Consider the following 22,539-nt stretch of genomic DNA (forward strand, 5'->3'; position numbering starts at 1 on the left):
TAAGCCAACTTGAGTTTCACAACCTCTTTAAGTCCACCTTCTAGTAACTAAACCATAGACAACAGGAAAAAATAAAAAGACAGTAATGGCCTAAACAATTCACGTGATGAAAATGGACCCTTTGAATAACTGAAAGCCAAATGCTTATCTTTATCTCTGACATCAGTAAAAGTGTACTCTTGCATTACTGTGCTAAACCAATGGATCACTAAGATTTCAAAACTATACAAAATAATGAGCTTCTGGAAAGCAATGTCAACTCCCTATATTCCAAAGGTTCCAAAATGCAACTAAGCTTTCTTAAGATACTATTAATGCAAAATATACAAAAAGAAAAACATGCTTGAATGGCTACCTTATTGAAGGTAGCATTGTCTGTTGAAATGTTTGTGCAAAGACTGGCAATAATCTTTTCAAGTATATTGGTGCCATTTCTGGATCTCCTTTGGGTTCGTTACATTCTTCTTCATCTTTGTTTGCATCTTTCTTTTTCTTGTCATCTCCTTTATTGACCGGACACATCCAATCACCTATTAATTAGTAAACATTCGTGGATGAAATATTTTTCTGAGGACGTTTTCCAAACAAATGACACTACGGTATACAACTGTTAGACACCTCCAAATTCAACTGACAAGTTTCTTAGCCTTAACACATACTAGTGCCAGACTAAATCAGAAATGTTAATCAATGTTACTTGATTTCAAATGATTTGGGGCACTTCATAAGCAATTTCCAAAGATGAAACCCAGGTAGTGGCTTGTACTAAAAGTTAACTTTACAGCATAGCCTAGTGGAAAGAGGAAGGGCCTGGGAATCAGAGAATCTGGGTTCTAATCCCAGTACTACCAATTGCTTGCTGTGTTACCTGAGGCAAGAAACTTAACTTCTCTGTGGTTGCTTCCTCATCAGTAAAATGGTGATTCAACACCAGTTCCCCTTCTTACTGACAGTGTGAGCCCCATGTGGGGCAACGACTGTGCCCAGACTGATAAACTTGTATCTACCCCAGCACTTAGAACAGTGCATGACACATACGTAATAATAACACTTTATATTATAGTCACATCCTGCAAAAGAGGTCTTCTATGAAGGATACCAAGTTCAAGCAGTGTCTTTATTGAACACAAAATCTCTACTAACCCGGAGACTGAAGAATAGCTACTACTTCACTATGGCCCCTTTCTCGAGCTTTATCTAATGGAGTTTTTCCATCTTCATCTCTCAGATCAGGATTTGCACCATGTCGCAACAGAGTCTAAGGGTAAAAGACATCTATGTTGATTTACAGTTATAAGTAACAAGTTCTCTTTCCAATATCTAATTCTGGAGAGTAGCTGACACACCATTAGAGGAAAATGCATGACTTTTTTTTTTTTTTAAGAGACATCTTTACAGATGGAGACTGCACAGCTTTCCTACCTACCTGATCCAGTCTCATCACCTTTACAGTCAAAATGTTCATGCCTACGCCTATTCAAACTGTCTCTTCCATGATCTTGTCTCAAAACATGACAGAAACCTTTGATGTGACAGCAACATCTGCAAACAACCTAACATTTGTCTCACTGTCCATCAATCAGTACTATTTAATGATCCTACTGTATCGCAGACCACTACATTGAGTTCAACAGAGGTAGAAGATATGACCCCTGCTCTTACGGGGTTTACACTTATTCAAACAATCATATTTATTGAGCACTTATTGTGTTCAGAGCACTGTACTAAGCACATGACACTCTAATTAGGGAGATAGGTACAAAATAGTTTAGATAAGTGGAAGAAAAGAAAGGAAAGGCGAATACAGATAAGTATATAAAGAGTAGAGAATGTAATTTGCCATGCATAGAAGTGACTTGGGAGCATAAAAGTTGAGGTGGTGCAAAGGTACTGAGGTGGAAGTTGGGATGATAGAACCTAGAGGGAAGAAAAATTAAATCAGAAAAGGTTTCCTGGAAGATCTCTGAAAAATGGGGAGAGTTGTGGTTTGATGGATTTGAAGGGAAAAGGGGTTCCAAGCTGGAGGAAGGGTATGAAAGGGATCAGAAATGTGTTGGGGTTATCTCAGGAGGAGCAAAGAGTGAGATGTTGGGTGCTGTGGGAAAAATTAATATCACCAGAAACATCAGAAAGAAAAGATAACATGAAAAGAAAAGAATTACTTTGAAAGGATGTTGAACAGAGAGTTTCTTTTCCACTGCAGAACCAAATCTTAAACTCAAGAGTAATTATTCTTTCCACCTATACTGGTCTGACTTTTGAATTCATACCTTTGCTACTTGAGGTCTTCCAAAACATGCTGCATAATGTAATGATGATGACCTCTGGCCCCTATTAACATCAGCACCTCTTTCACAAAGAAATTCAACCTATTAAGAGGAAAAACAATGTTCACTTTCCTATTTATACCTCTGCCTTTGAATAATCACTTAAATAATGAACAGTTTACCATTTCCTGAGTTCCAAAAGCAGAGGCCCAGTTTAAAAGGGTCTGTCCAACATCATCCATAAAATTCACTTCAAAAGCTGAAAGCATTAGACATAATAAAATCAATTCACAAGTCTACAGTTACTCATACAGCATTGTACATTTCCTGAAATTTCCCTTTTATCTCTAGTGACAAAAATTTAAACAACCAAAAGAGATATAAACATTTTCAGATGACATTACTTGGTGGATAGTAGAAGGCAGAGATTGTGAGAGGTAGTGTTATTCACAAAACCTGTCCTGCTGTGTCTATGCTATGTCTGCTAAACTATGTCCTGCTATGTCTGTGAAAATGATACGGCTGTCTTTAAACAACCATGGGACTGCAAACCCCAATCCCAGGAACAATTAAGATAACCAAAAAGGATTTCCAGTAGAAACAAAAAAAAAAAAAAAGCAAAACCAAAACAAACTAAAACAAAATACAAAAAAGCCTTCATCTTGCAACTGGGTCTAAGTTGTCACTGCTCACTGACTATGACAATTGCATTTCTTAAGCATCAGGTCGGCTGGAAGTTTTATAGACTGGCATATTTCTTTTAGTGGAATTACAAAACGGATGAGACGAAAGTGTACCTGAGGATACATTTTCAATAATCAAAAGGGCTCTTTCCTACCTCCTGTGTCAATTGCATCTATAAGTGCATCAGTATCTTTACTGCGGATGCAGTCTATAAGCTGCCGATGGGAACGCTCCCCAGAACTATCCAGCCTACGGAGGCCTGGGATTCTGCCCGTAGATCCAGCACTGGACTTTGGCAGGGCTTTTCGCCCTTCAAACAATAGCACCAAGAGAAGATCAACCAAACGCATGGTATCCAGCACACATCTTTCGTCGCCCTGCAGCGCACTTTCTATGGAATCCGGAAGCTCCGATCTCAAGAGATCCTGGAAATAGTGAAAACAAATGATGTATGTGTAGCTCGCTGGTAAAGTTGTATTTTATCTTTATTTGGAAAAGAAAAAAAGTGTTCTAAGAGAATAAAACAATCTTACGTGAGTGACTACTGGAGAGCCTCTGCACAGTGTTGACAACAGGCTTACGATCGTTGACACTTGATTACTCAGTTTGGAATCGGCAGCTGTAGATGGCGCTCCAGTGGTGCTTCGACCCGGTTTGCATGCGGAAGAAGGCCCCGACACTGCACCCCCCGCTGCGGCCATGCGAGACAACAGCTCCTCCGTGAGACCGTGCTTAGCTAATGGGGCTGGGTCAACACCACGACGTGTAAATCGGTCTGCTAATGAAGCAAAACATCGCAAAGCTCCATCTGAGACCTAATGGTGCAAAGAATACAGACGTGGAAAAATTAGTGCCATATCTACAAATGAAACTGGGTGACTGACACTCACCCTCAACCTGGGCTAAAGGACCAAATGGTTTGATAAGGAGGTAGGAGACATCTGCCGACAATTCCACGTACAAAATCCACCCCAAGGATGTATCTTTAGACAAAGCGTAGTGCAACATGTGAGCTGCAGAAAATAGTCAATATTGTTAGACTGTAAAATAGCTGCATCCATTAAACACGGTTTGAACAAATACAAACCATGTGTTCTTTCATTTTATTATTTCATAATTTAAGTAAACAAGATCCCCAAAGAATCCAATTTGAAAATATAAAACTGAGCAAATTTGCAGGGCAGTGATCAAGATATTAAAATAAATTTGTATATTAAAGGGTAGTAAGGAGCAAAAGCCTTGTCAGTCATTCATCACAAAGCCCCACTACTTATTACTTATTAATATTTTACTTGAATCATTTAACATGCATCATTTACAAGTGTACTCCCTAAATGTGTGAAGTAGCTTACTTGATGATCTTCATGTTTTAATAAGCTAGACAGGGACTCCACGCAGATCTCTAACGAAGAATCTTGAGGCTCCATTTTGCCACACAATCTTGAAACCACAGCCATGGCAGAATGCAGCGTATCTTTGTGAACCAGATGGCCGCTATCCCGAATGAAAGTCAGTACACAGTTCAAGCCTCCAGCTTCAAATACAGCCCCTGACTCCCGAGTACAGATCAGTTCCAATACCTGAAAACATCAAAATCAAGTCAGTAAAATGAGATCCTGAACTTAGCAAAAAAGATCAAAGCTTTTCTGGTAATATCACGTCTGACTTCCAAAGGCTAAATTTTTCCACATATTCTAACACTAAGAATGGAGTCAAAGAAAAACTGAAAATGACTTAGCATCACTTTATACACTATGAACAGTTATGAGGCCCATGAGGGACAACAACCAGGGCCCAATTTTCTCCTATGCATTTTTCCCGTGCTAAACAGTGCTTTGAACAAAGTAGTTGCTTTGTAAATACCATCACTACTTCTACACATGGTGACAATTTAAATATTTGTTTGTGCTTTCTCCAACTCAATTTTTGTATTTTGTGTATACTTGTTAAAATCCCTAAAAGGCAAAATATTTCCTCCTTTGGGACATAAATGCATTCTAAGTATAGCAGCAATATTACCGTAACTCTCTCCTCAGAAGTCCCTCATCCCTTTTATCAGCCAAAATTTCACTTTCCTCCCCAACTCTGACCACATTACTCAATTCAGAAATGTCAACCAACCAGGTAATCATTTAACCCACAACCATTTTTTGCCTTAAGTAGCAGAAATGCTAGTAAACATTTTGAGGGTTGGTTTATATTTAACCTGAAACATATTTAAGAAATCCTTTTTTTCAAAGAATACTTAAGTCAGAGACATAAAGACGCAAATACAAGAGGTTCTGGAAGTCAGCTATGAAGACGTAAAAAGTTTTGATCCTACGATTTGGCATATTTAATCCAAATATTAGCACTAAAATTTAAAAGTAGCTACACACCAGTTTTGGAAATGAAGAACCTGATTAGTAACAAAGACCAAAATGACCACTCTACTTCTTACTACATGAAAAACAAAGTAAATGAGAGATGGACTACAAGGCGCCGGACTTGAGTTAAAATTGGGTGGACAACTCATACCTTCGCCCTGGCAAGGACTATTTCCCATTATTCACCCTCTTCTGGGGAGAGAAGGGACAGAGGAAAAAAAACATTTGGCTTTTTTTCCATCCAGCACAATGCGTGCAAATAAGTTTTCTGAGTTCAGAATCCCCAGGAGTTTATCTGAACTTAAGGTAGCCTAACCCCAAAATGACCTTTTATGGAGATCCCAAAGCTTAGCAGACCCTGAGAGGACTAGAAACGGTCACGGAAGAATAAACATAACCACATGCTGACATAAGCCCCTACTATTAATTGGAACTGGCTGAGCAAGCTGATGCCACTGCTCCCTGGAGTGTTAGTCTCTTTCTAAATGGTGAAAAAAAGGGGGATAGAAATAGGAGACTGTGGAAGGTTTCACACACAAGAGTAGGAGGAATGAAAGAAGCAGGGGTCCTTTCCCACCTCAGAAAGATGGTGTTTCAGGGTTAGCATGCTGAAGAGAGACAGCTTTCCACCAGAACTTAGATAACGGGAAGGGGTAAATGACAGACTGTCAAAATAGGGCTGAATTACCCTCATGACTTACACATCCAACTTCAACTGAAAGTGGGAGCAGGGAGGAACAGGGAATAACAGGAGCAGGGAATAAGAATAGAGAAACAGTATGGCACCGTGCAAAGAGCCCGGGCTTGGGAGTCAGTGGTCATGGGTTCGAATCCAAGCTCTGCCACTTGGCAGCTGTGTGACTGTGGGCAAGTCACTTCACTTCTCAGTGCCTAAGTTCCCTCATCTGTAAAATGGGGATTAACTGTGAGCCTCACGTGGGACAACCTGATTACCCTGTACCTACCCCAGCGCTTAGAACAGTGCTCTGCACATAGTAAGCAGTTAAGAAATACCAACATTATTATTATAAGACTAGTTCCAGAAGGCCATCTGGGATAACAAAGGTGTTGTCCTGAAAAGTCAGTTGGCTCTGAGACCAGGACTCCCCTCCCAACATCCCTTCCACCTTACTCAGTATCTCCTTGGGAAAGCCTCTCAAGGTCTGTTGTCCATGACCTGTATGTCTTGTTTGGGATGGGAGCCAGGGAAGGGTAGAGGGAGACTGAAGAGCTTAGATACAGGTAGTGGGGAGGCTTATTTTAAAATCTGAGAAATGGATCAGGAGAGTTCCCATTCCATACATGCTTATGGAATACTGGAGATGAAGGTGTTTCCTACTTAAAAGGCCACCATAGGAGTTTTTAAGCACTGGAGATAGACTGCAGAGTAATCCGACGTGGTCCTTTCTCAACTCCTGAATTGAGAAGCCTTCTTTCAACTTCAAGACTTGGGAAATATTCCTTGTGGCCTACCACAGTTATAAGTAGACAATTCATTTACATTTGTCAGAGTTTATTTATAGGAAACACTGAAATGTTCATAACCGTAAAAATGCAAAAAACATTCAACTACCAGGAGGAAAAGGTTATAATATTTTAGATACTTAGAGTGTGTTTAAAATCTCTATCCTGAGATGTTTGTGTTAAATCTTTATACATTTCCTTTCCTATTTCAAACACTAAAGGCTCCTGGTCACAAATGGCCACTGTTTGACTCGTGAAGCTGACTAACTGCCCCTCTACCTGCCTCCACCTCCACTTCTTATTTCTCAGCCTCTAGTGAGCAGCTCACCATCACTGGCCAGGATCACAAAGGAGCCAAAGTGGGGCTAACCCAGACCTACAGTCCCATGGCATCACCATGTTATTGCCTTGTTTAGCGTTTACTCATGTCATCCTGCTAAAAAACACCTGGGAGTTGCAGCAGTGCCAAGATTACTCACTCCAACCCTCTCTACGTGACCAACTCCCCACTTCCCCCACCCACGGCCAGTGAAGCTCTTTCATGTGACATGAAGAATTTGGCATTCACCAGAGTAAGCACTGGAAGTTTAGTTAAATGAGATTTATCCTTAAACTGACTTTCACATGTAGCAACGTAAATTGTTATTATTAGTAATAACAATAATACCTTGAATCTGTATAACTGTTTTTCCAAGGAACTTTCGCGTTTATCTCCGTGAATTAGTCAGTTATATTATCTCCATTTTACAGATGAGAAAAGTGAAGCAGTTTGCCCAAGGCAATGTAGCAGGAAGTGGCCAAACTGGGCCTAAAGCACAAGTCCTCTATCTCCCAAACCCCATTCTCTTTCCAGAAGACCAAACTGCCACCCAAAACATGAAAAAAAACTATGAGTTCTTATAAACCAGACCCACCTTGACACACTGTTCGGCCAAATCTCGACTGGTCCGGTTGTTAAGTTCAACAACTACCAAACGATTACAAAGTGCTTTGATGGCTCCGTCTACCCCCACGATCCGCCGAGTGCATTCTGCTGACACATCCAGGTAGTATGTTATGGCTCGGGCTGTTACTTCTAACACATTGTCTGGAGCACTTTCATCAAGAAAAATTTTACAGAGTGCTGGTAAGAAAGTTCGAGGAGGGCATCTGTAATTAAGAAAAGAAGAGACTGTTATACATGTATTCTTCAGTTAAACATTTATTCCCATAACGCCATCTATATTGCATATGCTTTTCAAAAAGTTCATTTTATTATGGCTCAATACTGCAACTATGGATATATTAGGTCTTTATGCTATTACTACCGCAGTAAGATGTTATTAATTTGGGGCAGGATTTACTCCCCGTTTCTTCCCTTTTATTGATGCCAAAGAAAAGTATGTCCTGCCTAAGAAGAAAGCGCTTTGCCGACACTGTGTTAACCGTCTTGTCAAGAGGGTGAGAGCAACAGGCAGCAAGGGAGTCAGTAAGAACAGGAGAAAAGGGGCACTTGATTTAAAGACAGCTTTTATATGAGGAATAATAGCTAGGCCTGGGAAACAGAGGATCTGGGTTCTAATCCCAGGTCTTCCTCTTGCCTGCTGTGTGACCTTAGGCAAGTCACTTAACCTTTCTGGGCCTCAGTTTCCTTTCTGTAAAATGAGGATTCAATTCCCTCCTACACTGAGCCCCATGTGGGATAGACACTATATCCATCCTGATCATCTTGTTTCTACCCCAGTGCTTAGTAGAGTGCTTGGTACATAGTGAGTGCTTAACAAGTACCACAACTCTTAAAGACTGCAGAGTACAGACAATAAGAACCTAGGCCTAAGCCTGGCATACACTCCAAGACTTTCTGTCCCCCTATTAAAGAAAACCTGCATTATACAACTGCCTCAATTCAAATCACTTTTTTTTTAACTGAACCTCGTGTAGCTCTATTACCTCCATATGGATAGACAAATATTGCATGAAAAGGAATATAAGACGCAAAATGCAGTCAGAGGAGTCCTGTGCAAAATAGAAATAGGAAAAGAATCTGGTGGGATGCGAGTTGAAATAATAAAAGGGGTCAGGGTTAAAGCGGTCTTATAAAGCATTCTTGAAAATTAACATGGACCCTCTGGCCCATATCCCGAAATAAATTAAACATGGCTTCAAGAGCCTAGGCTAAAGTAAAATAATATTGCAATAATGGATAATATGACATTAACCTTCACGATCAGATGCAGAAATGCTGATGTTTAAAAGCCACAGTAAATGCAGGAAGGTTGGAAGAAGTTATGAGCTGGTATTTTACAAAAATGTAAGTTTTTCTTTTTTAGTTTTTCTGTATGACTTGCATTAAAAAAAAAAAAGAAAAACTCCTGGAAGAGAAAGCCTCTGGGAAAGTCTATCTTCCTACTCTGCAAGCTAACTACTGATTTTTCTTCTATGTCCATGGAGTGAATTTACCTCTGATTTTAAATATATATATTAGGAATCCCACACAGCAGGCTGCACAATCCCCAAAAGTTTTATGTAGGCCAAAGATGAAATTAGAACATTTCAAGCACTTTAATGATAACTATAGAAGCAATGAGGTATTTGCAATTTAACGTGAATGATAAATTTAAGTATTACAAAACTCTTTGAAAAATTGCAGTAAAAACTAGAAAAAAACCTCACATAAATCTCAACCCCAGGTCAGCAATACTACAAAATAGCACCAAGAGCCCTTTTTATAGCATGATTCAGCTACTTCCTAAGTGAGAGAGCAAGCCCTCTGTGTTACTCAGCAAAAAGGATGAGATGGACCACATGATTCTGCAAGACTTACAGTGTGAGGTCAGGAAAACGGGAGGAAATGGAAAAGGTTTTGAAAGTCAAATTATTCTTGATCCATTTCTGTACATGCTATTAAAGCATGGATAGGTCGGAGCAGCATTCCCCACCTGGCCTGAAATAGTTCAAAAGGGCAACCATGCTAAAACACTTGCAATCCCCATTCCAATAGCCCATGGGTGCAAATAATCATATTTGAGTGCTTACTATGTGCGGAACACTGTACTAACACTTGGGAGAGTACAATAAACCAAGTTGGTAGACATGTTCCCTGCCCACATGGAGTTTATAGTCTAGAGGAAGAGACCGACATTAAGTAAATGAATTACAGATATATACATAAGTGCTGAAAGGCTGACAAAACTAATCAAGTGACAGGGTGATACAGAAAGAAGAGAGAGTTGAAGAAATGAGGGCTTAGGCAGGGAAGGCTTCAAAGGAGATGAGATTTTAATATGGTTTTAAAAGTGGAAGAGTGATGGTCTGTTGAAAATGAAGGGGGAGGCAGTTCCAGACCAGAGGCAGGATGTGGGCAAGAGGTCAAAGGCAAAGTAGACAAGACAGAGGGTACGGTGAGTAGGTTGGCATTAGAGGAGCAAAGTCAGTGTGCTGGGTTGTAGTAGGAAATCAGTGAGGTAAGACAAGATGGAGTTTTATAGTCCTTTTAAGTACTCAGTCCAAGACCTCTTCCAGGTCCTGGACAGATTCCCCATCTTTATTTATTGCTTTTCAATGACTGGATAGGTGAATGGATATTCATGGTAGGAATTTGGCAAGGTGACTCCTGTCCAACAGTACTGGAATATTTTTAATCTCTTATCTTAGTACTGAATTACAAAATTCAATCCTATGCCAAAAATCAGTGGCATATTTATTGGGTGCTTAAAGTGTGCAGAGCACTTTACTAGGCATAATACAATAGAGGTGGTAACACGCTCTCTACCCACAAGGAGCTCATGGCCCATGATCTCTATGAAATGGAAACAGTACACTTTAAAAAGTGTCTCTATACAAGAAATGACTAAGACGATAAATGAAAACCTAATAATGACAACTATAAAAATTTTTGCAACTCAGATAGTTTCAGGACCATTTATATGAAGCCTCAAATTAATATTCTGAAGACATGACAAAGGGAGACATTTACTATAAACTTTTAAAGTCAATCACATCAAGTGCACTTCTCACAATTCATTACTACTTTTCTCTCAATCTGTTGTGAAAACAAGTTTACTCAAAACTGAATCATATATAATGTATTTTAGAAACTAATAATGCATTTCTTTAAAATAACCAAGAATTAAAATCCTTTTTTGGCAATCTATAGCTTTCTGAGAACCAACGAAGTTCAATTCAAAGCTATACGTTTCCCCAAAAAGTCACATACTAGGATAAAATCACAATGGCAGTTAACAGATAAGAATTTGCCACTATGCTACGCTAACATTGGGTTATGGTATTCATGGGTATCTTCAACTTCAGCAGCAAAGAAAAATTAGAGATTTTAAGTTTGGAGGGCTGTTATGCCCAGATTACTCTCTATATAATTTGCAAAGATGGTAATTTTTAAAAGTTTTCTAGAGATTCCAAAACTTCATCTTAAGGACATGTCATTTTCCCCAAATAGTAGGTTTCCTCTCTTATTCTACTGTGCCTTAAGTACACCCAGATTTCCTAGAATGCAGAGATTGTGTTCCTCAAAACTCTGTTAAGGAACACACACACACACAGTAGTACTCACTCATGTCCAACTACACGCTCAGGCACGCAACCACTTCTTCCAACACTATGTCACTCTGTATCCCACAAGTCTGCATTGTTGGAAAAATGTTCCTAAATGCTTACTGAAAATACTGATGGCAGAAATGAATGCAATTTTAAACCACTGCTAAATTCGCTCTCTCAACCAAAGTTTGTGAACCCCCCTGCCCCGCAATATAAACTCATTCATTCAATTGCATTTACTGAGCACTTAATAATAATGCTGGTATTTGTTAAGCACTAACTATGTGCACAGCACTGTTCTAAGCGCTGGGGGAGATACAGGGTAATCAGGTTGTCCCATGTGGGGCTCACAGTCTTAATCCCCATTTTACAGATGTGGTAACTGAAGCACAGAGAAGTTAAGTGACTTGCCCAGTCACACAGCTGAGAAGTGGCAGAGCCATGATTCGAACCCATGATCTCTGACTCCCAAGCCCATGCTCTTTCCACTGAGCCATGCTGCTTCTCTAATATGCACAGAGTACTCTACTAAGCACTTGGGAGAGTACAACAGACATCCCACTGTTGTCTATTTTCCACACACACTTTGGATGAGTCAAATGAACGAGAGATTGGGCAATGAGCATTTATAGCCATCTCCCCAGAAATAGTATAAACAGCACCTACTGCTGAGTATGTAAGTGTTGTAATCCTTTCAAAATTAATGCCTTATTAAAATCACAATCAACAGTAATCCTTAGGAGCACCCCTAAAAGAAGAAAGAGGTACTTCTGAGAGGCACCAGAGGTTGTAGTAACCTGTCAAAGACCCTAGAGAAAGAAATGAATCCAAGAACAAAGTCCTAATTCCCACCCGGAGTCACAGCAGTATGGCATAGTGGATAGAGCACAGGCCAGGGAGTCAGAAGGTCACGGGTTCTAATCCTGGCTAATGACTTGCCTGCTGTGTGGCCTTGGGCAAGTCACTTCACTTCTCTGTGCCTCAGTTACCTCATCTATAAAATGGGGACTAAGTCTGTGAGCCCTACGAGGGACAGGGACTGTGCCCAACCTGATTTGCTTGTATCCACCCCAGGGCTTAGTACAGTGCCTGGCACATAGTGAGCGCTTAAATGCAATAATTATTATTACTACATTATTTACTCACAAGGCAATAGTCTCATATCAACCACTACAGTCCTGATGACACTCCACTATAGCTACATTGTTTAGTCTAGAGAAAGGCCTGGCAGTATTAGAGAAGGAAGCATGTCTACAGAAGTAGGGACACAAGTGTGATCCAGAAAGAGCTGGAAGCAGTGAACTTCGGTCCTCAAGTATCTTCAGGCTCCTCTACCTGTCATATCAGGAGGGAGAGCAGAAGTGATGAAGAAGAAGGGGGTGGTCTCATACAATCTGAGCTTGCCTGGGTTGCTGATGATAGTTGGCAAGTGACAGGTAGCAATCAAGATGACAGCTCCAATGGGCCCCCTGAGAAGGAGAGCCAGGGGCAGTGAGGTCAAGTGAAAAGAGCCCGGGCCTGGGAGTCAGAGGACCTGGATTTTAATTCCAGCTCCAGCACATGCCTGCTGAACAATCTTGGGCAAGTCACTTAACTTCTCTGTGCTGCATTTTCCTCAAATATAAAATGAGGATTGAATACCTGATCTCCCCTCTTACTTAGACTGTTAGCCCTGTGTGTGTGACAGGGACTGACCTGATTATCTTGCATGTTCCCTAGTGCTCAGAATAGTGCTTGACAAATACTAAGCGCTTAACAAATGCCATAATCAACATCATTATTATTACTGCAGGCCCCACCAAAACCTTAAAACTGGCCCTCTTCCCATCCATTATACCAGGCTACCCCTCCTGTTCCTCTTTCATTAACCCGGACTTTTCAATTACTCTCAGTTTATATACTGAACCACAGTTACTCCTGTTGTTTGGATAACCTTTACATGCTTAGCTTTGTTAATGCTATCTTAAATTGTAAATTTCTGAGTGTTTATTTCCTTTTCATAGTACAATACAAAAGAAAGGCACTTAAACTGGTTTTTGATGATGTAATAAATTACCAAGTCTCTACCCTACTCTATGCTTAGATAGTAAGACTCCTGAAGGCCAGGGATGGTCTGATTCTCAGTGTGATTTTCCCATTGCTTAATACAGTGCTTTGCATGCAGCAGATCTTAATATTACTACTCCTACACACACACACTGAAGTAGTATTTATTTCGGCTCCTTTATTACTTCAAATCTGGCCTTAGTGTTGACATGAAAACTTATAACCTGTCATCCAGTTGCCCTAACTATGCAATTTCACAATTAGCAATCTCACGTGCAATATTTGTGAGTACCATCAGAATCAACATCGGGCCAATGAACAAAATAAAAAAATAAACACAAAAGATTTTTCAAGGAGCTAAATTAGAGCTTTGTACGGGCCAGAAAACAAAGGTCCAATCAGTTCAGATCTGGCCCCAACATCTGAGTGCTGAACTTCACTGGAAATGACCTGGGTCAAACCACAGTTGACCCAAAACTCATTTTCCCGAGCCAATTCTGAATACACGCAGTCGTTCCAGGAGCCTTAGAGGACAACTCTGTCTGTACAAGACAACACAGCACATGTATGCCAATGCCAGGGCCCTCAACTGAAATGTGTGTGTGGCAGGAGGGTGGAGAGGGAGGGAGACAGGATGGAGGAGAAAGACATGGAAATCAGATTAAACTTAATGTGGATTCAACCTGGCTCCAAAGGTTCAGCCCTATTAGCCAGGCCCAGCCAGGCCTCAATATACAGGTTAAATCAGTCCTCAAAAAATAACTTTTGGAATGCACACCTTTATTACAGGGTCCAATTCAATCTTACGGCACTCTTGCACAGGGGAAGATCACTCACTAAAATTCACTTTAAAGCCACATCAAATCAAGCACAGATTTGAAAAAGAACACCTTCCTAAAATTAAGCTTCTTAAAAAAATAACACACAGTATTAACTCAGACACTAATACTGTCATGAACCAATATTTCTCTCTAGTTTGAACCCATACATAACTATCCTACCCACAAGTCCTTAGCCCTAGTAAAACAAGCCACAGATATCACAGAGAAAGTACTTTTAAGAAGGTCAGGTAGAAAAACTTGGCTAAAAAACATTAAGTAGGTGGAATCTGGAGCTCGGAGAATAGATTAGCTGAGGAAGTGGCCCAAATACTGTTTTAAATAAAGGACTAATGCATATCTTAGGTTATCAAGTTTCCTTATGCAGAAGCAATAATATGCTTGTTAAATAATTCACTTTATGATTTGGGAACCAGTTTGGCAACTCTTCACACAGAAAAACATTACTAAATGCTCCTTACTTTGCCAAATCTGCCCATAGGTAAGAAAAAATAAATTCCTGGGAAATGAAAAGATTGGCTTAAACTTTTTTTAACTTTAAAAAAATTTGCTTAAAAATTTTTTAATGGTAATTATTAAGAAGAAAACAATTGTACAAGTTATATTTACACTATGCTAGCGAAATTAGGATCAGAAAAAAATACTGACACGACAAAGAATTGTATTGGGGATTTTCCTGCTCACCCTTGGCATACATATCGTAAACCTGTAATAGAGCCCTAGTACTTCACAACCAAAAGCCAGAATAATTTTTTTTTTGTTTTTCGGCATGACCTACTGAGGTGCCTAAGCAAACATGTCTGATATGGTATAAAGAAACTTCTTAAAACTTAACAGTGGGAGCTAAAGTACTTTATATAAAATGTCTGACAACTAAAAAGGTATATAGCCATGGGCTCGCTTGTCACCATTTATCACTAGTATGTCCTCTTTGGTATTTAGATATTTAGAGCATCTATCCTCACCCATATCAGAAATTGTATTTCTTGCCTGCTAACGAAATAAGCAGTAACAGATACAATTCAGTTGTACTTCCTATGATTAAAAAAAAAGTATGCATTTTCCATTGTGGATTTTTAAAAAATCTTTTCATGCCATACTAATCTTTTTTCCAACCAACTCGGGCCCGCTGTGGGCAGAGATTGTATCTGTTGCTGAACTTAGTATAGTGCTTTGCACACAGTAAGTGCTCAATAAATCCAACAGTGAATGGAAAGGTTATTTAAAAGTATCCTATTGGGTCTCTGTACATGTATTAAGGGAGAAAGAAATTAGTACTTCTGAAACCATGTTAAAGCATATTACAAATAACCCTGTTGACAAGTAACCTTTAAATTGAGCAGATGAAATCTCTCATAAAACACACCTCAAAAACAAAAATCTCCATATTCAATCTAAGTTCGGTGTATTGCACATACCAGGCCATAAAAACCTCACTGAAAAGTCTGTGATTTAAGAGATTCTTCCAGATTTTTTATGTTTTGGGTGTCCTTTAGGGGAAGTTTTCTAGAAAAATGTTCAGTCCATACTTCCCCACTCTTCAAGAACCTCCAGTGGCTGCCCACCCACCTCTGCATCAAACAAAGACTCCTAACCATTGGCTTTAAATCACTGATCACCTTACCCCATTCTACCTTTACTTTCCTCAATTTCTACTACAACCCAGCCTGCACACTTCGCTCCAATGCCAAACTACTCGCTGTAACTCGATAATGCCTATCTCACCATCAACCTCTCACCCAAGTCCTGCCTCTGCCCTGGAACTCCAATCCTCTTCATATCCAACAGAAGATCACTCCCGACACCTTCAAAGCCTTATTTAAAAACACAAACGAAAAAAAACCCATATTTTCTCCAAGAGACCCACCCCGACTAAGTTCCCTCTCTCACTCCTTTCTGCATCACCCTTGCACTTGAATTTGCACCCTTTATTCACCTCTTCTTTAGAATCAGTCCACAGCACTTATGTACATATCAGTAATGTATGTGTATTAATGCCCTCTAGACTGTAAGCACTTGTGGGCAGGGAATGTCATTACCAACTCTGTTATACTGTCCTCTCCTAAACTCTTACTACAGTGCACTGCACACAGTAAGGGCCATTTAAAAAGTAGGCAGAAAGCACTGCCTAAATACACAAGGTTAAAAGCATACTAGAAGTGCAATCTTGTTCTAGTGTTAAGCAATGTGTCAGATGACTCAGAGGTTTCAATTTTCCTTCTTGTAACAATAACAAAATGATTCCAAAATCATAAAAAGCCTGTAATTACTTCTAGTTGGCTGCAACTATGCTCCATGTGACCCTAGTTAAGTTAGTAACTTCAAAAATTGATTCTGATTAATTGATATTCCAAATACCTTAAAAAAATACATGAAACTAGAAAATATGAGGCCAAAGGCAGAGTTCACTTAGCTTGCTAGAGACAAGGGATTGACATTCCTCATCTCTCAAATGTTCAGAACTTAATAGTTCCAGGAGATCATGAATAAGAGTAATTCTTTCTGGCAAGTTTTTTTTTTCTCATGAAGAGAAACAAAGTTACCTGATGTTTCTGAGGTGATCATATTCTACTCTTTGATATTCAATCCGTTTTACCATAAACTTGAATTATTACTGATAACAGCACCCAGCACAAACATTAGGGTCTGAAAAAGACCCTTACAAGTCTTGTGTTAATATAGGTTTGGTCCTAGAAGGTGGATTAGGTTGGAAGCATAACACAAGAATTACTGGTGCCAGAAGCCTAAGAAGATCACCTTGCCTATATGAACACCTTACATGTGCACCGCTATCCCTCGACCTGCTCTTCCTGAGTCCCATGACCCAAAGAGTCAAATTCCATCTCCCTCTCTCAGGTCTAGCAAGAGGACCTACAGTTCTCCCTCAAATCTCTTCTTGCCCATTCCACCTGGGCCCAAAGCCAGCAAGTACCCCCAATCTTTAGTTGGTTGATGAGGGCAGTCAATCATATTTATGTGCGGAGCACTGTACTAAGCGCTTGGGAAAGTGCAACAACAGACACACTCCCTGCCCATGATGAGCTTACAGTCTAGAGGGGTGGACAGACAAAAACATAAATAAATTACAGATATGTACAAAAGCTTTGTGGGGCTGGGGGTGGGGGGGATGAATAGAGGGAGCAAGGCAGAAGAACACTGTCTTAAGACACTGTCTGCTCCCACCTCACCCATACGCCCCCTCACAGATTCCCAACCATGGATATGACCTGCCCTGACAGAGCACCTCTTTCTCATGTGGATCTGCACTAGCTGAACCACATATTCCTCACATTTATCCTAACTAAATTAGGTACAGAAGAGATTTTCTTCATAAAGGGCAACAAAGGTGCTTACTGAGATCAAAACACGTGAAACATATCTGAAGAGGACAAGACTGATGGTGAGTTTTATCAGTCATATTTACTGAGCACTTGGGAGAGTACAATATAACAGAGTGAACAGACATGTTCGCTACCTACAACTAGCTTACGGTCTAGAGAAAGCAAGGCGGGGAGACAAACTAGATTATGTAACATTAAACACAGAAGCAGTGTGACCCAATGGGTTATAGCAGAGGCCTGGGAGACAGACGAGCCTGGGTTCCTTATCTAGCTTCAGGACTTGCCCTTCGTGTGGCCTCATGAAGCAAGTCACTTCACTCCTTTGAGCCTCTATCACCTCATTTGTAAAATGTCTCCTGCTCATTCTCCATTCCAGACTCCGAGCCCTATATGGGACAGGAACTGTGTACGAACTGCTCATATTGTATCTAACCCAGCACTCAGCACAGTGTTCTACACTCATCATCCAAATGTGGGAGGGGGGTTGAAAGACAGTCTTTTCCAAAGAGAGGTACAGTAGCGCTGCTCTGACACCAAGGTGCTGTTCAAGTGAATGGGAAAAGCGACTAAGGCTGTTGGAATAAAATGATCAATTCATTTGATTTCTGCTTCTCCACTCCCAAGCTCCAAGTGCTACCACTTTTGTTGCCCTCTTTTTATATTTATCCTTTTCATCACACTAAACAACCTACTCCTCTTATGGAAAAGAATTTCCATGCACAATTATAAACTCTTTCAAAAGGATCTATACAGAAGTCCCCAACTGTGTAAGGAAGAAACCAAAATGCTCAGATTCAGGATAATAAGAACTGGTAAAATAAAATGGGAGTACTCTATTGTAAAGAACCATTAGCTTTTCCATAATTTCCTTTAACATAGTAAAATTATTTGAGCAGCTATTTCTTGGATGTGAAAAACTATATTATCTTACAGAAAGGAACAATGACTTCAACTGCAGATTTTTATTTGGAAACTAAATTTATTCCCCTACAATTGGACAAAGTAGTTACATTAATTTCTTTTTGTAAAAATCAAATCGAAGATTACTGAATGAGAAATCCTAAATCCTCTAATTTCTCAACAGGTTTGCATCCATTTAATCAGAGATGATTGGTTCAGATGGGATCCAGTATTCTATTCCTTCTAAGAAGTAAGATTTATTATGCCCGAGTCCTTTTATCTGCCCTAACCTCTGGTGAAAGAGAGTCAGGAATAAACTAGGTAGACTGTCCTAAAGATGGAGAGTACCCTTACCTTGGGTGGGCCTAATTATATAAAAGATAATCAGTTTCCTCACTCTAACCTGACCAAATGCTCAAAATTATCCAACATGATGTAGAATCAGTGATTGACACATACCTCATTCATCATTTAGCACGGAACCTACTTAGAACCGGGTTCTACTTAATGGCCCGAAGAGAAAAAAACTTACAAAGTTACTGAGCTCTCTAGAAAAAATACAATTTACAATAAGGATTTTTTCATCGAGACCAGTTTATTCCCCTTGACGCAGAGCACAGGATCAAGCCCAACACATTTTATCACTATGAGGCTGCCAACTCTAAGAAAAACTAAGCAACTATTTCTGAAAAAGCTGATCAAAATTCCCTTAAAACTGATCACTTTCTCCAGAGACATTAAAAACAACTCAACACTAAAGAACTGAAGACCAGAAAGGACCAATCTAAGACAAAGCAGTACCAGGACAGTGAAATGTCCGCAGAAATTCCAGCGATGCTTATGTACTGTTATTTTGACCATGATACCTGTCACTTTTTGCAGAAAAATTCAATATCTTGTGAAAGTTCATATTTGACCACAAAATACCTCACCATCTCTGGGCTTCCAATAAAAGTATGTATTAGAAATGAGGAAAGCAACTTTTTCACAAAAAGAGGCTTTTCTGCCTGACCTTTTTTAGGTTCGTCCTCATGAATGTGTTCAAAATTGTGAGAGGGTGTATGCACCCTTCTTCGGATGTGTACTTCGGTGAATGATTTCACTGAATATATATGTGTGTATTCCTGAGTTGCCACTGTATGGGTCTGTGTCGTCATATGCAAAACAGCTGGGGCCTAAGGCCATGGCTCTCTACCCACTTCCAGGCTCTGCCTTAGCATTTTGGGATTTTTAAAAATGGGATCTTCGTCTCCTAAATTCGGCTCCTCTTCCCTCCACACAGGTTTAGACCAGATCCTCTCCACCACTAGGCTTGCTCTGACTCTCCCATCTCTGGGGTTTGGCTTCATCCTCTCTCACCTAGTTTTGTTTTTTTGTTGTTGTTTTTTTAAATCCTATATGAAAGGGGCCTTTGGAGGGAGGGTGGCTTTTGGACGGGGGCTTTCTGCAGGTCAACTTCATCTCTCCCGCTTCCCCTGCCAGCAGGTTTGGCGGCAGTTTCCTGGTTCCTATTGGCCCTGGACTCGGTGGCATGTTGCGGTAGCTGCAAATGTTAAATCGACACAAGAACTTTGTAGCCTTGCTTAGGACTGCTCATTTAGCTAAAACGTACACTATTCACTATCACTCTAGCATGAATGGAACATGACTTCAGTGCAGTATATTAATCCAGAAATAGAACTGGTCGGCACTTATTTAAATGAGCGGTAACAGGGGCAAGTGTGGCAGAGAAGTTCAGTATTCTGAAGATGGCAAGGAAAATTTAAACCCAGAAGCAACTTCCTTTTGACTCAGGTGTATTTGTTTGTGAGAATAATTTCAAGCATTTTTTCCACACTTCAGTAGAGATTACCTTAAGGAGCTGATCAATCAGTTTTTTGATTATCTATGTTAGTGCCTACTGCTGCCTGGCCTTTGGATAGGGCATGGAAACACACTGGAAATCAGTTTGTTTTCATACTTATCAGTTCTTTTGAATAACTGATGGAGAGAATGAAAGGATCACTAAAATAAGGTTCAACTTTGATCTGCAAATAATGAGCTGGCTGCAGATGCACCTCTAATGCCTTGATTACCAATCGGTGATGCAGAAAGGATGCCAGCTCACCCGGAGTAAATGCCACATGGTATATTGAGAACCTTGATATAGGGAGAGGAAACAATGGCACTATTGTAAAGGCTGGTCATGTGACGATCATTGCCTACCACAAGCATTCATTACATAATATAAAAACACGAGTATTTTGTATGATTTTAAGCTTTTGTTCTGTTGACCTGTTTAAAGCACCTTCTCTAACCCTACCCAGAGCCTTTATCCAACAATCAAATGTGGATAAGACTTCAGTCCTGATCGGTTGCCCCCTACTGTCTCCTAAATCATCCTGGATCCCAACTCCTTGTCAGAGCTGCAAACAACCAAGCAGACAAAAGACTAGTTGCTTAACTATTAAAACAATCACTGTAACATACTTAGCAGGAAATGTGTCAGCAAATACAACTATGAGATCCTCCAATTCAGAAATCCTCTCTCATATGTGCCTACCACCGACTTCAAATGCTTTGCTCACAAAATCCAGTACTCAAATGCAAACATAAAAATACTTTTTTGTGCTGTTAGAAGTTTGATAAAGACATTCTCTAACTAAAATAAAAATAACCACTGACAATTCAAAAATAAACTGAAATAATGTATTTGGTCCTGGTTTTGGTGAATGATCACTTTCTTAAATTGAAAAATGAACATGCTTCCTGAAACGAACATAAACTGGTTAAATAATTTTAGGGGATTACAAATCCACATTAAGCTCACCAACATTCCTATGAAAAGGTTTTCTAGAAAAAAAATCGCAAGATAAAGTTGGTTCTCAAGCCTTGACCCAGCGCTGCGCACATCCACATCTTTCAACACCACATCCTGTGACATCCAGACCGACACACGTACTGGAAGAATGATGAGAGGCACTAGGGGCTATGTGCCATGGGTAACTCAATTTTGACTATAAATCCAGGGAACAACCAATCCCTCAGGGGTCAAGTTACAGTATATGCTGGGTAGCATCCCAGGAGAATTATCTGCCTCCTACCACCCCACCAAAGTCAATGCAAAACCCCTTAATTTTCTGTGTTGAAGGAAAGAGCCATTCCAGGGACCACTATGTCCTCTGGCCCACTAAAGTCCTGCTGGGTCTTACCCATTATGGCCCTATTGCAGTGCACTCTCCCTAAGCGCTTAGTACAATGTTCTGCACAGAGGAAGCACCTGGATATCACTGACTGAAGACAGAACTAATGACTCTTTCCTTCAACCCAGAAAAATTAGTATACTGTGTGCTTGCAGCAAGATCAAACAGAACAAGGCCAAGAGAACTTCTTATTCACAATAGTGATGTATAGTACTTTAAAAGGTACCTTACCAAAAACATGAACTTTTCCATTTAATCCCTTAGATTATGCCTAGTGGGAATGAATTATGAAGACTTCTACCATTACTTACAACTGGTATAATAGTCATTTATTTCCAAAGGGCAGTGGGTTTAATAATAATGTGCTCTATGCAACAGCATCATTACGAACACTGGGTTGGAACTCAGCAAGTGAAAATGGGCTTGAAATTATAAGAGACTTTAAACCGGATAAAATTACAGCTGTAGGAGCCTTTGGGCCCCCTAAAAGTACTATCGGATCAGAATCTCCAATTCTATTCCTAGAAACGAAAGGACTTGGGTAAACATAAGAGATCAAAATCCAATTCCATGGGGCCCTACAAAGAATTTCTTCTTGGAAAATGGGTTAGTCTGTGTACTACAATTGCAGTCTGGATCAGGCATATGGTAATCATCTGAATCAAGTCCAAGGCTTTGGAAAAGCAACAAGAAAAACACACTATTTTTACTTAAAATTTACCCAATAAAATTTATAACTGGAGTGTGTACATAAAAACATATGCACACACACAAACACGTATGCACGCCAGACCACTCTCCCCGCCTTCAGGGCTTTGTTAAGGTCACATCTCCAAGAGGTCTTCCCCAATTAAACCCTCTTTGGATTCAGAGCCCGATGTTGGGTAGAGAGTGTCTCTCTCTGTTGTCCAATTGTA

General features: G+C 40.0%; 1 protein-coding gene across 5 annotated transcripts in view; it reads right to left on the minus strand.

The window, feature by feature from the left end:
* Nucleotides 1–22,539, minus strand: part of HECTD1 (HECT domain E3 ubiquitin protein ligase 1) — a 74,493-nt gene that overhangs the window by 42,029 nt on the left and 9,925 nt on the right. For all 5 annotated transcript variants that reach the window (XM_029079124.2, XM_007662624.4, XM_007662633.4 and 2 more), the window contains 8 exons: nucleotides 7,696–7,930; nucleotides 4,304–4,531; nucleotides 3,485–3,766; nucleotides 3,106–3,376; nucleotides 2,450–2,526; nucleotides 2,271–2,369; nucleotides 1,144–1,258; nucleotides 356–530 (listed from right to left, as the gene is read on the minus strand). In XM_029079124.2, the coding sequence (XP_028934957.1) occupies nucleotides 356–530; nucleotides 1,144–1,258; nucleotides 2,271–2,369; nucleotides 2,450–2,526; nucleotides 3,106–3,376; nucleotides 3,485–3,766; nucleotides 4,304–4,531; nucleotides 7,696–7,930 (1,482 nt within the window). The remainder of the gene's footprint in view (nucleotides 1–355; nucleotides 531–1,143; nucleotides 1,259–2,270; nucleotides 2,370–2,449; nucleotides 2,527–3,105; nucleotides 3,377–3,484; nucleotides 3,767–4,303; nucleotides 4,532–7,695; nucleotides 7,931–22,539) is intronic.

The sequence above is a fragment of the Ornithorhynchus anatinus genome, chromosome 14, assembly GCF_004115215.2.
Source record: "Ornithorhynchus anatinus isolate Pmale09 chromosome 14, mOrnAna1.pri.v4, whole genome shotgun sequence".
Classification (NCBI taxonomy): Eukaryota; Metazoa; Chordata; class Mammalia; order Monotremata; family Ornithorhynchidae; genus Ornithorhynchus; species Ornithorhynchus anatinus.